Source organism: Liolophura sinensis, chromosome 8, assembly GCF_032854445.1.
Source record: "Liolophura sinensis isolate JHLJ2023 chromosome 8, CUHK_Ljap_v2, whole genome shotgun sequence".
NCBI lineage: Eukaryota > Metazoa > Mollusca > Polyplacophora > Chitonida > Chitonidae > Liolophura > Liolophura sinensis.
In genome coordinates, this window is record NC_088302.1 from 39,360,385 (window position 1) to 39,380,078 (window position 19,694).

General features: G+C 37.5%; 1 protein-coding gene across 2 annotated transcripts in view; it reads left to right on the top strand.

Annotated features, from left to right (window-relative positions):
• Positions 1–9,567, top strand: part of LOC135472861 (protein WWC2-like) — a 56,966-nt gene extending 47,399 nt beyond the window's left edge. Inside the window, exons 21-25 of one of the 2 annotated variants that reach the window (XM_064752567.1) lie at positions 309–489; positions 1,137–1,210; positions 1,531–1,554; positions 4,067–4,197; positions 7,908–9,567. In XM_064752567.1, the coding sequence (XP_064608637.1) occupies positions 309–489; positions 1,137–1,210; positions 1,531–1,554; positions 4,067–4,197; positions 7,908–8,031 (534 nt within the window). In that variant the 3' untranslated portion in view covers positions 8,032–9,567. The remainder of the gene's footprint in view (positions 1–308; positions 490–1,136; positions 1,211–1,530; positions 1,555–4,066; positions 4,198–7,907) is intronic. The other variant, XM_064752568.1, reaches the window with a different exon arrangement.
• The last annotated feature ends 10,127 nt before the right edge of the window (positions 9,568–19,694 follow it).

Consider the following 19,694-nt stretch of genomic DNA (forward strand, 5'->3'; position numbering starts at 1 on the left):
GATCATATTCTTGCTACCGTATTTTGGGAAGTGACGTTGAATCTATCATTTCTGCTTTGAAAGGACAATTGTGATTGGCCTTTTAGGTCTGACCTTTCTAACCAAAGAGGGATCATCTGACAGGCTGCAAGAAGTTGTTACTTCAGATCTTGTTAGTGACAAGTCTGTGTTTTGGGTAGCAACTAGTTCTGAGCAGAGCAGTAATGATAACCTGATGTATGAGAAAGTTTGTATGTACCGAGCTGAGAGATACAAAGAATAGAGACAGAAAAAGATATTGACCGGCATGTCTGTTGTGATCATTCCAGCTTCCAGGTGCTGCTGGTAAGATGGAACCCCCTCCAGCGCCTCATCGTCCTTTCCCCATCAGGACCTCATTAGACCTTGAGCTTGACCTGCAGGCCTCCCACACCAAACTGTCCCACCTGAATGACGAGATTGCTCGCTTGAAAGAGCTCAAGCGGCGTATGGAGAAGATGAGAGCAAAAGGTAAGCGATATGGACAATGTTCAGCATGCACGGTCGCTACTCATCATACATCTGTGTGCCTTCCATAAAGCTCTCTCCAACATGCTCTTGCTACTATAAGGCTACAATATTGCCAAAACCATATCCTAATACCTCAACTTTTTCGCTTATAAAAGGCCAGCTTTAAGTGCATTTTATGACCATTTTTTATTTGATTTTGGAAACAACACTACATTGGCTGGATTGGCCAATTTCAGGGCTTCCAAAAACTATTATTTCAGCAGTCCCCACAGAATAATGCCTTCAGAATATGCTTAAATAAACGTGATGCATACAAGTGGAAAGGTTGAAAGGTCGAAAGGTCATTTCTTTCCATAAGGTTATTTCAGTCATGCCTTTTCATATTTTGTATTAAGGCTTCTTCAGTAATATCTGTATAGCTTCCATAATGCACCTTCAGTAATGTCTGTATGCCTTCCATAATGCTCCTTCAGTAATGTCTGTTCACTTTCCTGAGAGTGCCTTTGAAGCTGAAGGTGCATTATTGAATATTCAAATACATCAACCTGTACAGGGTAAAAAAAGCTTTCAGAAACGTGTAAATTCCTTCGATAATTATACGGTTGCTATCTGTATTTCTCAACTAAAACTGTCTCTGTTCCTTCCAGGTAAAAGTGAACTACCAAATTGGGTCACAGATAATGAACATTTCCAGATGCTCTTGGCAGAGGCTGATCGATTGGTGAGTAAAACTATAGGCAAGATCATAATTTCCGAGACTAATTGTGTATAAATGTATGTAAATCTATATATATATTTTAATGTACTTCTACAGAGTGGACATTTTTCTCTTATAATTTAATCCACAAAGTTAAAATGGACATGAATTCATTATAAAAATGTCTTCTGAAGTTAAACAAAAAACCCCCAAAAACAGAACTACTGAATCAGCACTGTAAATGTGACTTCAGGCCACGAGACATGCATACTTCTATCGTGTAATACTGAATGTGCATAAATGTACACTTCCATTTGTTAAGGAAGGCCTGATCTGTGTTTCAGTGTATGAGAATACACAAGTCACATGTAAGAAAACCTTCATTATTAGCTCCCCCCATCAGAGTGTCATTGGTCGCTGCATGCAGTCATGTGACTGGATCTTTATGAATGGCATGCAATGTGCATCAAAGTCTGCCTGATTTATTTTACTAGTACTAAGACAGGCAAATTAGGCATGGTTGAAAAGACACCCTCATGGCTTTTATTTTTTGCATTTCATTGAATGCTAATATATGCAAGACGTTCAACTCTTCACTCATTCATTCGTAAGTGAACTGCTACACTATCAATGATCAAACTTACCTCCACAGCTCAGTCTATTCCGTGACAATTTTTCTGGTGGCCAGAAATCACCTACAGGCCATGGTAGAACACTAACGCCATGATCTGCCAATCAGTTCACGTGATTTGATTAAGTTTGGTCCTTTCAGTCAGGTAACATTCTACTGATTGGCTGAAAGAGCCAAGCATGTAGAATGCACTGTATATGGCTAGTAAGTCTGGCCATTGTTAGCATGATGGGTTAGACCTGCACACAAATCGTAATAATGATATGAGTCATTCAAGTCTGCATGTGTACCTTGAGTACTTGTAATTCGTGGACACTGTAGAGAATTAGTGTTAATTAATCCCATGATGTGTGTGAATGGATGATTGTCCTGTGTCATTGTACATGAAGTATAGGCAAATCACTGCAAAATATCCTTGCAATAAGTATGCTTTAAGTATGAAATTTAGCAGTCTAGTCTAGAAAATACCTTGCTTGAAATGCATTTTACTTCGTTGAAAAAATTTAAAAAAAAAAAAAAAAGGTATACTTTATGTTGACATTTAAGCAAAAACTTTATCATGCCTTTAGTAATTGTTACTGTAAGGTGGGTTCAGTTAGTTAGGTTCATTAATGAGGTAATTTGTCAAATGGAGAGACAAACAGACTGGAGGCTCATAACACACACAACAGATAATTATGAACCACTCTGTAGGAATGTGATCGTGAAAGATGTCTCAAAATGTGACATTTGCAAAAGTAAGCGCTTGTCTAACGAAGGAATGCACCTGTGTGTCAGTGACGGACTAAAATGTGCATTGTTGTTGTTTATATGAGAAGGCATGTGTGAGTGTGGGTTGAGGTTTTGTATTATCTATAGACAACATGTCCACATTCCCCTTGGTCAGTAACCCTTTTTTTTCACCATGAGATATATGCATATGAAGTTGTAGTATACACACACCGACTTTTATTCAACAGCCTGCAAAAAACCTTTGTGAATAACAGATGGCAATTTGTGCTTTTTCATGAAATTTGTGAGGAATAAATTTCTTTGCCAATAAAGTTCTGTATTAATAAAGATCTCATGATGAATGCTCAAGGCCTTTTAATGTACACTGTATTGTTTCCTTCAATGAGACCCAGCAAGTTAAAGCTTGATATTACCCTGAACACTGTGAGCAGTTTGAATGCTGCATGATCAGCTAGTAGAAAACACAATTACATAAACCTAACAAAGCATGTTATTGTTCACGATGATCTTTAGTCCTAATAATGATTGCGTTGTTAATAGAACACAATGACGTGTAGTTCCAGAGGTGAGGTTGAAATTACTCCCACTTTTGTATCATGCCTGAGCATTTATTCATTTATGAGGCATGTGTATTGAAAAGAAAACTAAGACAAAAAGATTTAAATTGACATTGTTTAGATGTTTGTTTCACCAGCTTGTGATTGATCTATTTTGATTACTCAAATGTTTTGTGATGCCTTGTTTTAGCATGTGTTCATTTCTGCAAAAAGAGTTTAGAATCAACTAATGATGTGTAAGGTTATTTTATCTTGTAAACAATGAAGCTATTTATGTAATAGAATACAAATAAAGATGCAGAGGTTTAAAGTTTACAGAAGTGACATAATGCGTACATCACCAACACATTCCTATGGTTCAATTCTACAAGAGCATAGTTTATGAGCCATATTTACAACTATTACTTTATTGTTAACTTCACAGAATTATTATCAAAGAATGGTGGTCAGTCTTTCTGCATACCAGTACTGGTACTGAATTCCATAGTTGATTTATTCAGTAATGTAATGTTTTGTTCGTCGTGATACTTAAAAGTTGTGGTTACTATAAACCTTCAACCTTTTCGATCTCTAAAGCACTTTCTTCAGTGGAATTTATGCATTCAATTATTTTGAAAATTATGATCTGTTTGTGTTACTTTGATGCAAGCTTCATGAAACTGTGCAAATTATTTCTCTAGTTCTCATAGTTCTCTCAGAGTGTTTCAAAATACTTATCGGGGAGGTACTTGAAGAATAAGGGTAATATTTAGTCAGAGAAAAAATTGAGAAAATATGGTATTAAAATTACAGATGTTCTTTGTGCTCAAATACATGTTTGCATAACGCAGTCATGAAATTGAAATTACAGAGATTTAAGCCTTGGGTTTAAAGTATTTAAATGTTTGCAAACAAATTATAATATTTTTAAGAAGCTCCTTTTAGATTGTAAAATTAATGTGTGGATTTTCCTTCTTGCAGCTTCAGAAAGATGCTAGTGGGTACATTTCCAAACAAGATAAGAAGGCAGAGCACCTGCTGAGGAAAGTTACCAAGGAGATTAAACGGATGAGGCGTAACAATAGTCAGCAGTCTAATGTGATGTCGTTCAGGTGAGTTAGTCACTGTCATCAGCCTAATGGGATGTTATTTAGGTGAGTTAGTCAGTGTCAGCAGTCTAATGTGATGTCTTTCAGGTGAGTTATTCAGTGTCAGCAGTTTAATGTGATGTTATTTAGGTGAGTTAGTCAGTGTCAGCGTCTAATGTGATGTCTTTCAGGTGAGTTAGTCGGTGTCAGCGGTCTAATGTGATGTTATTTAGGCGAGTTATTTACTGTCAGCAACCTAATGTGATGTTATTTAGGTGAGTTATTCACTGTCAGCAACCTAATGGGATGTTATTTAGGTGAGTTGTTCAATGTCAGCAGCCTAATGGGATGTTATTTATGCGAGTTGTTCAATGTCAGCAGCCTAATGGGATGTTATTTAGGTGAGTTATTCAGTGTTTTAACCTAATGGGATGTTATTTAGGTGAGTTGTTCAGTGTCAGCAGCCTAATGTGATGTTGTATGAGGAGTGTCAGCATGTTCATGTGATGTTCTGAAGGTGAGTTAGTCTGTGTCGGCAATCTAATATGATGTCATTTAGGTGAGTTTATGTCTAATGTGCTGTGATTGAAGTGAATTATTTTGTATGGTAATAATGGATCAAATTAAATTCAGTTCATACATGGACCCACTGGTGGCAGACTCTGTCGTGATGAGCATGACAGACCTTTTACTTAGATTCTAAAGGTCAGAGTTGATAAGTGACTTATTGGCTCTTGCGAACATTGTAATCTCCCCAGTACTTACATGCCAGTATTTAGCTACATGTACATATTTCCCAGTTGATTCAGGAGCCCTTTTGGGAAGAGCCTGAGGGCCAAGGTATTTTAGGTAGTGTGGGGACATATATATTTATGAATTGCTTTATGTTGGCGCCATGGTAAGCGTGATAACAAAAGATTAATTTGAGGTGTTAGGGGTAATAAACACTTTAATAGGCTCATTTGTTGAGGTGTATGCATCTGCATGTGGAATCTGAATTGCATATACATGCAGATTGGCCAGGTGCTGTGTAATAGCTGATAATAAATTATTGTGCAATAAAACACACCTGCCTTTTCTGAGGCGCTGAAAGATCTTCCTCCTATAAAACTGACACCCTCCTCCCTGGTCCTAAAAGTTGAATGTCCTGAATGCGGCTTTAACCCCCAGGGCAATGAAATAGATTTTGAAAAAACTGCGTGAGGAAGGATGCTTAGATTTTCTGTTCAGGGATGAAGTGTGTGCATTCCTTTCCTGTGTAGACCAGAAGAGTTGATAGTGACCTTTAGTGAGGGAGACTTGCGGTTAACCCAGGAAACATTGACAGTTTTGTGGTGTTTACGCTTTGATGTGAATATAGCCAGCCAGCTAGCTATAAATACAGAGACAGAAGGAGTGTGGTATTTTCACTGCCCTTTCCTTGTTAAGCCAGCAGCCATTTGAAGTCATGTGACTAGCTGTCACCTTGTGTGAGAGCTGCGATCTGATTGGTTGTCTGGCAGACTGGAACTGTTGAGAAAAGATGTCAGGCTGACATGTGTTGGCTGTAAATTACTGCACACATCGCCTGGCTGCCTGTTTGTCAAACTTCCACAATGACTCACTCCTCATGGAAATATCTCCCAGTTTTCTGTGTTACATAACAGTAACTATTCCTAGAACGGCCTCATCTTTACCTTTTTCAAGGTACGAACGTTGTGCTTATGTACGCAGTCCCCTGGAGGGTCCTCTTCTATTGATCATGGGGGCCCATCGCCAGTCTGCAACTTATGTGTATGTCATGGCCACTTGCAAACATATAGCTGGATTGTGTTCGTTATGCAGTATGTGTTCATTAATAATTTGAAGCAGATTTCAATATGCTAAACCTAAAGTTTCCCTTACCATCATCCTCATTCTGAAACTACCCCAAACACCACTCCTACCTATAACATACTTCCTTCACAGGATCAGTGATTAAATATATATTTATTTCATGTTCATGTATGCAAATTTAGAGAACCCCACTCTCACTGGAGTAAAATGACTAGGGTCACTCGGGCTAGTGTAACTCTCAGGTCTCCACCCCCACTGGTGTAAAAAGGGTCCGCCCGACTAGTGTAACTCTTAGAATACCACCTCCACTTATGTAAAATGACCAGAGTAAGCCTGGCAAGTGTAACTCTTAGAGTACCATCCATTTTGGTGTAATATAACCAGGGTCAGTCTGGCTAATGTAACCTAATCTCCTCTCCCTGCCATCCCCTTGGTGTAAATGTCTACCTCAGCCTGGCTGGTGTTTCACAGCTTCACACCAGCCAGCAGATGCAGGAAACTGGTCTATAGTTCCCCCAAACTGATTACATTCCAGCTTGCTGATTCATCCATAGCTCTGAAGGAAGCTGGTGTCTGTGCCAGTCCTGCATCCCTCCCCCCACACCCCACCTCAGCCCAATCCTCTGTGTATGTGTACACTGCTTCCTCACTCACAGCCCCGGATGCTCTATTTAGGGGTGCTTTAATTTGAAGGAGCTATCAGAGGAATTTAGGGCTGTCTTGCTCTTGCTTTTCTCCACTGGACTGAACTTGTCATATGGACTAAGGAGTTGAGGAGAGTAGAAGTGTGGTAGGAAGCGAGCCAACTAACTTGTTTAGAATACTAGCCCTGTCTGAGCGTGGGAACTTTTCCCTGGCTACCCCCCTCAGTCCTTGTCTGCTCTAATCTATCTCCAGATACCTCCTTGTCTTGTTGCTAAGGTAGCGTGAGGTAAATTGTTGTTACAGTGTGGCAGTCTGGGCCTAACTGTTAGATGCAGCTCCCCTCACCCTCACCACCACCCCCCACCCCATAGTCCAGGTTTGTGTTGTATCTGCCCAGGAAAGACTTACCTGTCTCACCTCTGTTGATAGCAATACAGAGAATAAGCATGATGTAATAACATACATGTACATGTATTCCATTTGTGTTAGGAAAATTCAAAGTAAAGCTATTTAATAAAGGTTGAACTCCAACATGAAGAATGTGTCAAAGGTACAGGTATTATGCTGAAGTTAAGGATATGTGTTAGTGTTTATGAGAGGCATTATAAAAAATAGAGTGTGTGTCACCGTTTGTGAGAGATACATGTATTACGCAGAAATAAAGGATGTGTGTTACAGTTTTTGGGAGGTATTACTCTGAAAATAAAGAATGTGTGTTACAGTTCGTGAGAGGGATTACTCCAAAAATAAAGGACGTGTTACAATTTGTGAAAGGTGTTACTCCTACATAAAGGACGTGTCTGATAATTTGTGAGAGTTATTGCTCTGAAATAAAGAATATGTGTTACTGCTTATGTTCAGGCTATTACTGTGAAATAAAGGATATATGTTACTGTTTATGAGAGGTATTACTCTGTAAATAAAGGATGTGTTACAATTTGTGAGAGGTATTACTTCGAAGTAAGGGACATGTCTTATAGTGTGCGAGAGTTATTACTCTGAAATAAAGAATTTGTGTTACTGCCTGTGTTAAGGGTATTACTCCGAAATAAAGGATATGTCTTGCTGCGTACATTAAGGGTATTACTATGAAATAAAGGAGATGGCATTACTCTGAAAACAAAGGATCATTACTCTGGAAATAAATGATTTTTGTAACCAGGATATTTTTACATACATGTTATTGTCGGTCCTGCTTTAATGTCATGAAGGATGCTTTATCTTCAATAGTATTTTTGATGCCCTGACATGACTGGTGTGTTGTGCTGTTGTAGGGAGAAGATGGCATTCTTCACCACAGTGAACATGACGGTCCCAGTTATCCCAAAAGACATCCCTGAAGACTCACCAGTGGCAGAAATATTGCGGGATGATGATAGACCTGGTCATGAGGTGTGAAGGGCATGGGGACATCTGTGCTGTGTCTACTTTTACGGACAACAGTCCGATGTGAGAGTCGATGGGAGTGAGGAGATGCAAGGAACATACCTATCCATCTTAGATTGACAGCAGAGATGTGGAGCGCAAAGCTGTGCATTCTGGGCTAATCAGAGAGATGTGAAGTGTGCACCTGTGCATTCTGGTCTGGTCGTGGAGATGTGGAGTGTAAACCTGTGCATTTTGGACTGGTTAAGGAGATGTGGAGTGTAAACCTGTACATTCTGGACTGATCACTGAAATGTGGAGTGTAAACCTGTGCATTTTGGACTGGTCACAGCGATGTGGAAAGTAAACCTGTGCATTTCTGGACTGGTTACGGAGATGTAGAGTGTAAACCTGTGCATTCTGGACTGGTCACTGAAATGTGGAGTGTAAACCTGTGCATTCTGGACTGATCACTGAAGACTGGAGTGTAAACCTGTGCATTTCTAGACTGGTCATGGAGATGTAGAGTGTAAACCTGTGCATTCTGGACTGATCACTGAAGAGTGGAGTGTAAACCTGTGCATTTTGGACTGGTCACAGCGATGTGGAGTGTAAACCTCTGCATTTCTGGACTGATCACAGAGGTGTGGAGTGTAAACCTCTGCGTTATGGACTTGTTAGGTAGATGTGGAGTGTAAACCTGTGCATTCTTGATCTAAATATGTACATTCTTGGCTGATCACAGATATGTGGACACAAACCAGTGCGTTCAGATGTGGAGGTGGCATGTGTCGATTTTAGATTGAATTGTCAGTTTACAGTGTTATGCACTTTGAGCATTGGCTTTGCCCACCAATCGTAACAAGCAGCTCCTATATTGGCCAGTTTGCTATCATGCCACAAAGGCAGTGATTGGCTAAGAGGGCAAGATTCGTATATTTTGCGTGTGTTCTGTGAACATGAAAAGGTATTCAGGCTGTTTGTGGCTAGCCAGTGAACATGTGTCCACAGGTCACATACTTTGTCTGGAGCCAGTGAACATGTGTCCACAGGTCACATACTTTGTCTGGAGCCAGTGAACATGTGTCCACAGGTCACATACTTTGTCTGGAGCCAGTGAACATGTATCCACAGGTCACATACTTTGTCTGGAGCGCTGGAATCAGCTTTAACGTCTCAAGGATATTCCATTTCCAAAGTGAACACTTGGAACTATTCCAGAGCCTTGGAGTAATGATTAAGTCTGTGTGGATGGATGGTTGGTGGATGCTGAGGTGATGCAGTAATGAATGGAACTAATGACTGGGCATGATATTAAACAGTGTGATGTACAACAAAAGGGTAGATAACCCAATGTTAACATTCTGATTCAGATAATGGGAGAGTTCTAGTGGACAGACAGACAGACGCTGACACCCTCACAATAACCAATTTCTCTGTACGAACAAGACATGAACAAGTTTTGAACAAAGTTATAGCCAAGGCCAGTTTTTGATACCATACTAACTGAACATCTGTTTCTGTCCACATCTTTTTACAGTTTATTTATTAAGTTTGTCCACTGACTGTTGGGGTTTTTTTTGTTTTTTTTTTTGTTTTGTTTTTTTTGGAATTTTAACAGTAGATCAGAGAAATACTTGTAAACCATTCAAGAATAAAAGTGTTTGAACTGGGCAAGGAAAAAAAAAAACAAATAAAAAAATAGGTAGCTAATCTATGACTAATTTCATCTCGGCTGTATGTAGAAAGAGTTGTAATGGTTGTTACATTTAACAGTGTGTTGGGTTTAGTGTGATTAAGGCTGTTCTTCTGTACCATAGCATTGACCTGTATATATCGGCCCTCTAAGAAAAGAATGCTGTTGAGTTCCAGAATATACTCCCAGTGATCTATAATAACTGCATTTTATTACTATACCTTATAATGATTTACATATGTTGTGATCAGCTGATGCAGAGTGATTATGTTGATAAGTTGAGAAAAAAAGATTATGGAGGAAATAACAAAAATCAGTTTTAGTCCTATGTAATGAGCAGTAAAACACATGTGAATATAAATATATAAAATATATTTAACCCACAGTTATATGCTATATTTCATTTCTGCTGTATTATATATACACACATTTATATATCTGAATTATTATTGTATAATATTTTGTAAATATGTTTACCCAAAAAGCTAATATCATCTAGTACAATATATATATATATATATATATTACAATATATATGTATCTATATATATCGACAAATGCTTGTACAAATCATCATGTTGTATTGATTGGCTTTTTTTACCATTTTATCGTGAATGGTATGTCATCATGGTCATAGTTATGTCATTTCTTTACATTGCCAGTCTGTTTTGTGACTTATGGGTTCATGGGTAGGGTGTCTTTTTGTCTGCACCATGTGTGTCAGTAGGGTATGTGTGCATGAGTTGAGATCTGCACTAGATGGCCAGTACAGTATTGTTAGTGAGAATTTCTATTGGTTCTGCTTTATCCTCCACATCTACTGCTCTTAATGCAATGAGGTATTTGTGATTAAAATAGCCAGTTTAGCATGAATGTTCTCTGTAAACAGCATAGGGACCTATTAATGTGACAAGCATGTAGTAGTGAGTTTACTATGGTTAATTTCCATGAAGTACTTTTGATCATGTAAGATTGTAACTTGCATTAGTTGCATACAGGTACATGTCATTCTCATATTGGGACATACATGTACTTGTAGAGGTCAGTGTGCAGTTCTTTGTCACTCAGTATAGGTACTTGTCAGCTTACTCTGGCTATTCTCCATAAAACACATCCAAGAATTCATTTTTTTACATACCAGATCCATTATAACTACATAGATGGCCAGTATTTAGCTTATTCCATCAGCAATGCTTTAGCATGCATAAGTACTGCTTATGATCTACAGATAGTATTAGTAAAAATAGCCAGTGACGAATAGCAGTGCAGAAATGCTGACGGAGTTGAAAATCTATCCTTATGTTTTTGCATTCAGAACACTTATATGAGTTTTTCATGATTTTGGTATTTTCTCTTTGACTTGAGAATTAATATTTTACGGGCTGGAAATAAAAAATAGCTTTTAAAGGATCCTTTGTACTACCTGTAGGCTTGAAGCGTAGTAGACATATAAGGCTGTACTAAAAGCTGTGAAGCTTTAGGTGTAGGTGGTTGCCAGATGATTAGTCACTCGGCTAATTACAATGCATGTTAATGGAGCTTATTCGGAGAGCTCTGCCAAGAATGTGTAAATACTTCTGTGCATGGGAGCTCCATCTGTTACAGTGTAACTGTTCTGCCTGCCAGTCCCCAGGAAACAGCTACTCTTCACATGTGCAAGTCTGTTAAAATCAAAGGAGATATTAAGTTAATTCTGCCAAACCATTGGAGCGAATCAGTTGTTTTGGTTAAGTGATGTGTTAAAGAGCGAAGTGTGTTACGAGTAAACTCAACTGGTTTCCATTTGTCACAATCAAATGAACATTCCGACAAGCATGAAGCATGAATTCATTAAGTTTTTATTGTTTTTTTTTTTTTTTTTCACTTGCAATTCATGAACTTATTCTAAAACAACTCATCTGTTTATATCTTAAGTATTTCAGTTTGGTGTACTCTGTTTTTCCCAAAGAGTGTGCTCTAAAATCACCCAAATCCATTCTATGAATTTTGTATTCCTCATGTTGGAAAGCAGTCATGGGCGCATACCCCGTCTGCTAATCAGAGCTACACTCGTACAATACGACTCATTACTCATAATGGGTACATGTAGGGTATGCAGGTTAAGTTCCATAAATCCATAAGTTGGGCATACTTTTGACACCCATAAATTGGACTAAAATAGAGAAAGTGTTGAAATACATATACTATTAGGCTGAATATGTAAACTATTTATTTATTTGATTGGTGTTTTAGGTCGTACTCAAGAATATTTCACTTATACGACGGCGGCCAGCATTATGGTGGGAGCAAAACGGGCATAGCCCGGGGGAAACCCCCTACCATCCGAGGCTGCTGCCAGACCTTCTCATGTACGGCTGGAAAGGAAGCCAGCACGAGCTGGACTTGAACTCACAGCGACCGCATTGGTGAGAGGGTTTTTGGTCATAACACTCCGCTAGCGCGCTAACCAATTTAGCCACGGAGGCCCCAATATGTAAACTGCTTGAGGGGTAATTTAAATTACATTGCATATTCCCCAAATCAAATGAATCAAAATAAACACTTTTTTTAAACTTTTGTCCTGATTTAGGCTTTTGGGGCATTTATCAACATTTTAGGCAACCATTATTGTTACTAATAGATTACCTGTGTTTGACCCTAGAATGACACCATTACATATGTTTGTCATTGACTAGAGTGGATCCGAGAAAGATGAAATTGACATTGTCAACTTTTTAGGTTACAGGAAAACTTTTTAAAGCTGTGTCAGTGACTTGGTGTAAAACATGATCAAGTACATTTTGGTAGGCATTGTTTTGCCATGGTCACTAGGTAAAATGTGTCCAGGCCTTAATTTGCTGAAGCCTTGGTACTCGCTAGTTACATGTACACTCGCCTCTCATCATTCACACCTAGGTGACTAACAAGCTGTTGCCTGCCATGGAAAGGTGCCACGTGGGAGGGTTAAAGGTCAGATGCGGGGAATTAATTACAAGTGTGTAGGGAGTTGGCAAGTGGGTGCCAGCTCATTTCCAGCCTCCCCCACCAACTACTAGCATGGTTAACACAAGGATAGGCTTATATCACATCACAGCTCACAGCCAGACACACGCAGACGCGTACCCGACGCGCCTACACCAAACATTAGCAGTGCAGCTTGCAATGCTATTCACGAACAACTTACAACAGTACATGAGATCTTTTTTTTCCCCCTTTTTTTCTATTGTTTTACAAGTTTTCTCATCAACAGTTTGCATGATAGGCAAAATGTACAGTTGCATGTATGGGCATCTATCAAAACTTATAGAAGTCATGCCTCATTGAAAACTATTTGCTAATAGTTTGCCCTTCAAAGGGCTGACTGAAATTCCTGTATAAATGAAGTAAATTGTACATAGCTATGTAAAGACAGGGCTGCCAGGCTACTTGTACATATTTGAACCTGGCTGGTGGTGATTGAAAGGCGTATGCGTGTGCTGGTCTGTCTGTCCGTCTGTTTGTGTAGCCGTCCTTCTCATGTATACATAGTAACCATCATATGCCTCAGTTTTTTTATACTCTACCTTGATACTCAGGTCTTCATTCAGCGCACCCATTATGTACAGTAAGATGTAACATTTATATATTTTTTGCATAAATAATAAAATTACATCAATGTATAATTTATTCATGTGTTTGAACTGTTCTTTTTTGTTTCCATTGTTGATTAAAAATGACCAGGTATCGTCCATGTGTAACACTTTTACACTGAGGTATACGCGGAATACCAAATAGGCTGAAAAGTCAGTTGTTGGTTTACAAGACTATTGGTCAACTATTACTACACTGGTCAGTGCATTTGTGTTGTACTCATTGACTGATACTGTACAGTACTGTATTTTATTTGTTTGAAAAAATTTTTCACTTCTAAGATGGCTGTCAGGGTTTTTGGTTTGAGGGAACTTGAGGGCCCAAAGTTTTAATTTAAGGTGTATTTTTGTCACCTGAACATATTGTCATGACGCAGCGTTTCAACATGTTACCAGTATCAGTGGATTTCTGTTGTGACAGTTTGCACCACTGTATCATTTGATTGTTGTTAAACGCCACAATTGTATTATGATTTCACTATATGACAAGCCAGGAAGTAAAGCTTACAAAATCTCCCAGTGATTCAAGGGTAGGTCAAGTAGCTCATGCAAACTCACATGGCACATGTCAACTTAGTAATGTTTAGTAATAAACAGTAGTGTTGAATTCATTTAAAGGATACATGAAACGCTTGGTTTTTGTTATTATTATTATTAATTAGTATATGATGTGGCCTTACATATAAAATTACAAAAAAAAGCTTTCTCCTTTGGGCCACAGTTTTGTATGGCTCCAGAGGTCAGTCCAGAAATTACGTAGCCTTCTGAAGAGAGGTCAACAGTGATAGCTGTCAAAATAATTTTGTTGGGGGATAGTCCGAATTGGGGGTGCCAAACTGGTCCCGTCTTTGTTCACATTATGTTCCGCGCTGGCGTAATTCTGAATATTTCCGACAGCTGACGGAAAATATGCATGTAAAACAGGGAATGAGAAAATGAGAAAAATTTGCCCATTTTTTTGGCAAATCATTCTGCATGTTCTTTGAAACCATAGTCTTCATTTTATAGCACCTTTTCATGTATCCTTTAAGGTGAAATTACGCTTCAATCATGATTTGCTTATGTTTGTAGAGCAAATTCACAATGAGGACCAGGAAGTTGCATTATGTTCACTGTATCCCTAGACGGTGTCAATGCAAAACAGTTCTCTACATGATTGTGTACTGGTGTGATACTTCTGCTGCTGGTAAATTCACAATCTTGGGCAAGTCTATCATGTCACCACACAAACATGCACGTTATAAAACCGGCACCTAAGAACGCTACAGGTCAATATTTTGATCATTTCTTTGTTCAGTGGCATGTTACAGTTTTGCTTTATGGGTCCACATAGGATATTGCAAATGTGTCTCATAGAAAGCTGGTTCCACCGCCAATATATTTAATAAGCTACCTCACTGGAATTCCATAACAGATATGAAATCCCACTCAGTTCAACCAGTATTTGGCCGTTATTTATCCCATTATTTAGGGTGCAGTGAAGAAAAACCAAGGTAACCAGTTATCTTTGGTGTGACCCAGCTGGAAATGGAACCAAGGTCTCCCAGCTTGCAAGGTGGATGGTGTAACCTCACACCAACAACATGTACACAGTGAATCGGCTGAAGAAAGACATGATACATATACCAGCTTCTCTGTCTGTCTTACCTTTACCAACAAACATGAGAATAAACTCTGCATTGGTAATATCCCCCTTTACATCTTTACATTTTGGAAGATTTGTTTATTTATTTATTTCACTGGAATTTAGAAACATACTGCATTTGCAAAAAGAAGAAAACTTTTAAGAGGCAAATAAAGACATCACCTTAAAAACAAACCTCACAACACCTTCCTAAGATCAACAGGTTCAAACAAAATATTTGTTTCTTAGGCATGCAATTCTTACGCATACGATAAACAGTCATAGTAAACAGAATAATAATTTTCACCTTTCTTGTTGATTTAATGGCAAGAACTTAGCACTATCTCATTACAGAATAACATCTGTGTATGACAGTGTCAATCATTTGAATTTATTTTGGTTGAGAGGTCAATATTTGAACATATCATATGGTTTGAACATTATGCAGTTTTACAAACTGCTCCATCAGGCAAGCTACCGGCATTTTCTGAATGGCTTATTCACTTCTACAAAGAGGCCAGGTTCACTGGCAGAAGAAACCAGAGAGTATTTACAAAGACATGCAAACACAATTGAAATGTTTCAGAGATATAAGCATAGTTTTTTCTTTATTGCATGTATAAATTCTGCAACTCAGGTATCATATTTACCTTGAGCACAACAGTTATAATCATACATTATAAACAAAACATGTGAACGCCAAAACAAGACCAGGTTCATATAGCAGTACATGTAACAACTTGAGCAGGAGCTATGTCAGATGTTTACAACGCATGTCGGCCCACCACAACAGGTCAGAGTCAGCAAAATGGGCAAATAATACAAGGATAGTAACCGTTTACAACATCCTTATTACATCAGAGGGCACATATGCCAGCAATGAGTTGGTCATGCTCATATATACATCATGTACATGTATACTTATAGCTTTAAACCACATGTGAATACATAACAAACATAACTGTCTGATAAGGACCACACTAAGAATTTTTATTATACATCATATTTTGTATGTGTAGCTCAAGATGTTAAAAGAAGTTTCTGTAGATTAATATTTATTTAAAAAAAAAACCAAAAAAAAAAAAACCTATGCATCATCCTCTCACTCACCAAGTATTTGTTTTAGCACACACCCTATGCAGGTGGTGGGTTGGCAGAATGAATAAGGGGAGGTTACTTTGATACCATTGGCCAATTTGGTACAACATGAGAGTCACCTCCCCTGACTATTAGCACTCTTTGCATGTTAGGTGTTGGCAGAAGGTGTTGCAACATTATGCAATTCTGACAAATTCATGTTCAGAGGACTATTCTTTATAGACACACCTGATGCAAATCTCCATGCATATCATAAAAGTGCACCAGATTAACCTACCAACAATGACAGTTTATGTTCCCAACTCAAACACTTGACTACATATTTCACTGGCAAAAATTATGTTCTAAAATAGACGATCACTCTTTGAACAACTGTACTGATGTCACAATACCAATACACATATTTGTGACTGTTATTTATGTATATTTACATACTGGCAGCTAACCTCTTCATTTAAAATTTCTTTATAATACAGGCATATCACTGGAATATATCGTATTTTAATTAACAGGAATCAAAATTGGGAGATTCTTTCAGGTTTACTGCTTGTTTCAAAGAAGCTTTAGGGTCATATCACAGCAGGACATAATATTACCCAAAATCCTCAACAAATTCAACCAATGAAGAATAATGTTTGATGCAATTTGAAACAAAATTCAGTAGATTTTGAGGAGTAAAATCTATTGTTCAGGTAAAGACACATATGAACTTTATAGAAGTTATATAACAACCTGTCCAGATCAGGTGACATGCCTGTCATATGCCAAAGCATGCACGTTGTCTGTGGTTGAATTTGCTGACAATTTAGGGCATATAGATATCAATTTTGTTAACACAGGAAGACAGGTGAATACCAAAACATCACAGCTGATGTGATGTTAGCTTGGAACAATCTACAAAAAAAAATAAAAAGACACCAATGTTTATTTATATGAACACTATAAACTGAAGTTTCAAACGTGCACTTCAACGTCAGCTGAAACAACATACCAGTACCCTACATATGATTTATTTATTTATTTGATTGGTGATTTACTCCGTACTCAAGAAAATTTCACTTATACAACGGCGGCCAGCATTACGGGGAGAGGAAACCGGGCACAGCCCGAGGGAAACCCATGACCATCTGCAGATTGCTGCAGACCTTCCCACGTTCAGCCGGACAGGGGCCAGCATGAGCTGGACTTGAACTCATAGCTACTGCATTGGTGCGGGGCTCCTGGGTCATTACGCTGCGCTAGCATGCTAACCAACTTAGCCATGGAGGCCCAATATGCACAGTGTATACTGTACCTAGCACCAATATCTACATGCATATATGAATGCTAGCACTGAATTTCAAAAAAGATATCAAAATACCACTAGCAGCTAATACAGAACACATACTGGTGCAAGTATTCCATAATTTTTACATCAATTCTTCAAAAATGTGTCAAAATATCCAAAAAATATTCTTCAGAATATTCTTTCTCTTAACAATGAAGCTGATAAAATTTATGCTGAACAAAAAACACTAAATATTATCAAAACTAGACGGTAAAAGATGGTAGACATAAAAAGATAAATAAAATGAATAGACATTCATGGTAATACCTTAAATTTCAACAAAATAGATGCATCCCTATACAGACATCTGCCTGCCTTACTGTTAGTTCATCCACCTATTTATCTGATACAGTATGTAGAATGAATACCAACTGAACACAAATCTCTGATAATAAACTGAAATATTTGGGTTGATATTTTGAACTGGCTGTTGACTGAATGGGTTATAACTGGTAGCAAATTATGTGAATGAATAGCTGATGATATTTCAGAAATCCTGTGGAGACAAGAAATTATCCCTATGATAGAGGTCAGGATATTTTCATTCAATCTCTCAATCCGAAAATCACTAGGTACTGGTACCCTATATTTACTGTACATGAACTTCTTAGCTGCCAAAATCTTGTCCATACACCCAAAAAAATTATCCGAATGTAAAAGAAGACAATCTGAATGGAGTGAAAGGTCATTCATTTATATGTTTTATATGTTTGCAAAATCTGAAATCTGAGAAATATAACGCCAAAAATATGATTTCTCACTCTATTCAGAGCTTCTAAGCTTTGCCATGACTGCCAACTGTATTGAGAGTTTAAGAATTTAAACAAATCTGTATGAAATCAAACATGCATATGATTTTCTACATGTATATGACTTTAAAAAATATCATTCTTACAAACTGTCTCCAAATTATGACTTATAGTATATTAGAATTACATTATATCCATGTTTTAAGGAATGTATCAGTTTGGTAATAGTAAGGATTATATATGCCATAAAACCTGTGCAAATCATCAGAAAATACATGATTTATGATTTATAGATGTGATTATATTTTACTTACATGACTCTCAGTAGAAAATGAGTTATTATGAAAATTACATACATAAACATGTATGTACAAAGATACATACATTTGCTCTAGCTAATACACACAAATAAAAAAAAAAAAAAAAACACTCATCAAGGTTATGTAAGTTGCAGAACATGTACTATGTACAATAAGTAATATACTCAAATAATTACAGAATTTCTTTTTGCAATGGATTTCATCATTAGGTCTCATTTAGCATACTTCAGTCATTCAAAGCTATTATCATAAAACTGCACCTGATCAAGGACAGCATGTTTAGGAAATGTCCCCGTGTTTAGTTAGCAGCGATCATAGAAAAAGTGGCAAATGAACTAACAGAATCAAAAAAACTTTTACGTTTTTACCTTATATCATTGTTTCTTAATTCCATACTTAAGAATATTTACTTATATGACAGCAGAGAGTTTTACAGGCTGAGGCAACAGGAGTGTTGAGAGTAAACATGAAAACATTTTGCCATAAATGTTTTCATTTGTTAAAAACACAGAAAAAAACTAAACAATGATTTGTGTTAAGAAATTAGCTTAAAATTACATTCCAAGCCAAGTTCTTCCTGTGAATGCTGAGTACAAATGAGCTGTAAATATTTCACGTGAGAATGCCATTGTTAGAATGAAACTATCCGAGAAATCAATAATAAAATGTTAGAGCCACTAGGCAAAAGGGATACATCTATATGTATATTCAAACAAAAAAAAAGTACATGTATGACAGTTGACAATAGTAGAGTATTTGAGTGAAAGAGCACTGACTAATGAACTAATATGGAAAATAAGACATCATCAATCAACACACATATATATGTATATATGTGCACACATATTTATACACGCACACACATATATGTATATACACATAATATATACAATTGTGTTATACTGGCGCTATATTATACAACACAGATCACTGACCTCATATCCTACATGTTGATGTACACAGCCTATCAGTATGAGTCCGCATGGTTAATATCACCACGCAAAGCTTCATGGTCTTTACTATACATAGATCAGCGCCCACTTTCACAAAACTTTGTACATGTTCAAAGTAATTACATGTACTTTTGTGACTTCCTCTCACAAATCCCGTCACCTTATGTATTTTAGAAATCTAGAAGTTGGCCAAATGAAGCTTTGTCAAAGGTGGTTTCTGAAGTGTGGTTGCCAAGATTTGTAGACATACACTTGTTTAGAATTGATCCTGGAGTTTTTAAGCAGCTGGTCAGATCATATTACTACTGTCATTCTTCAACC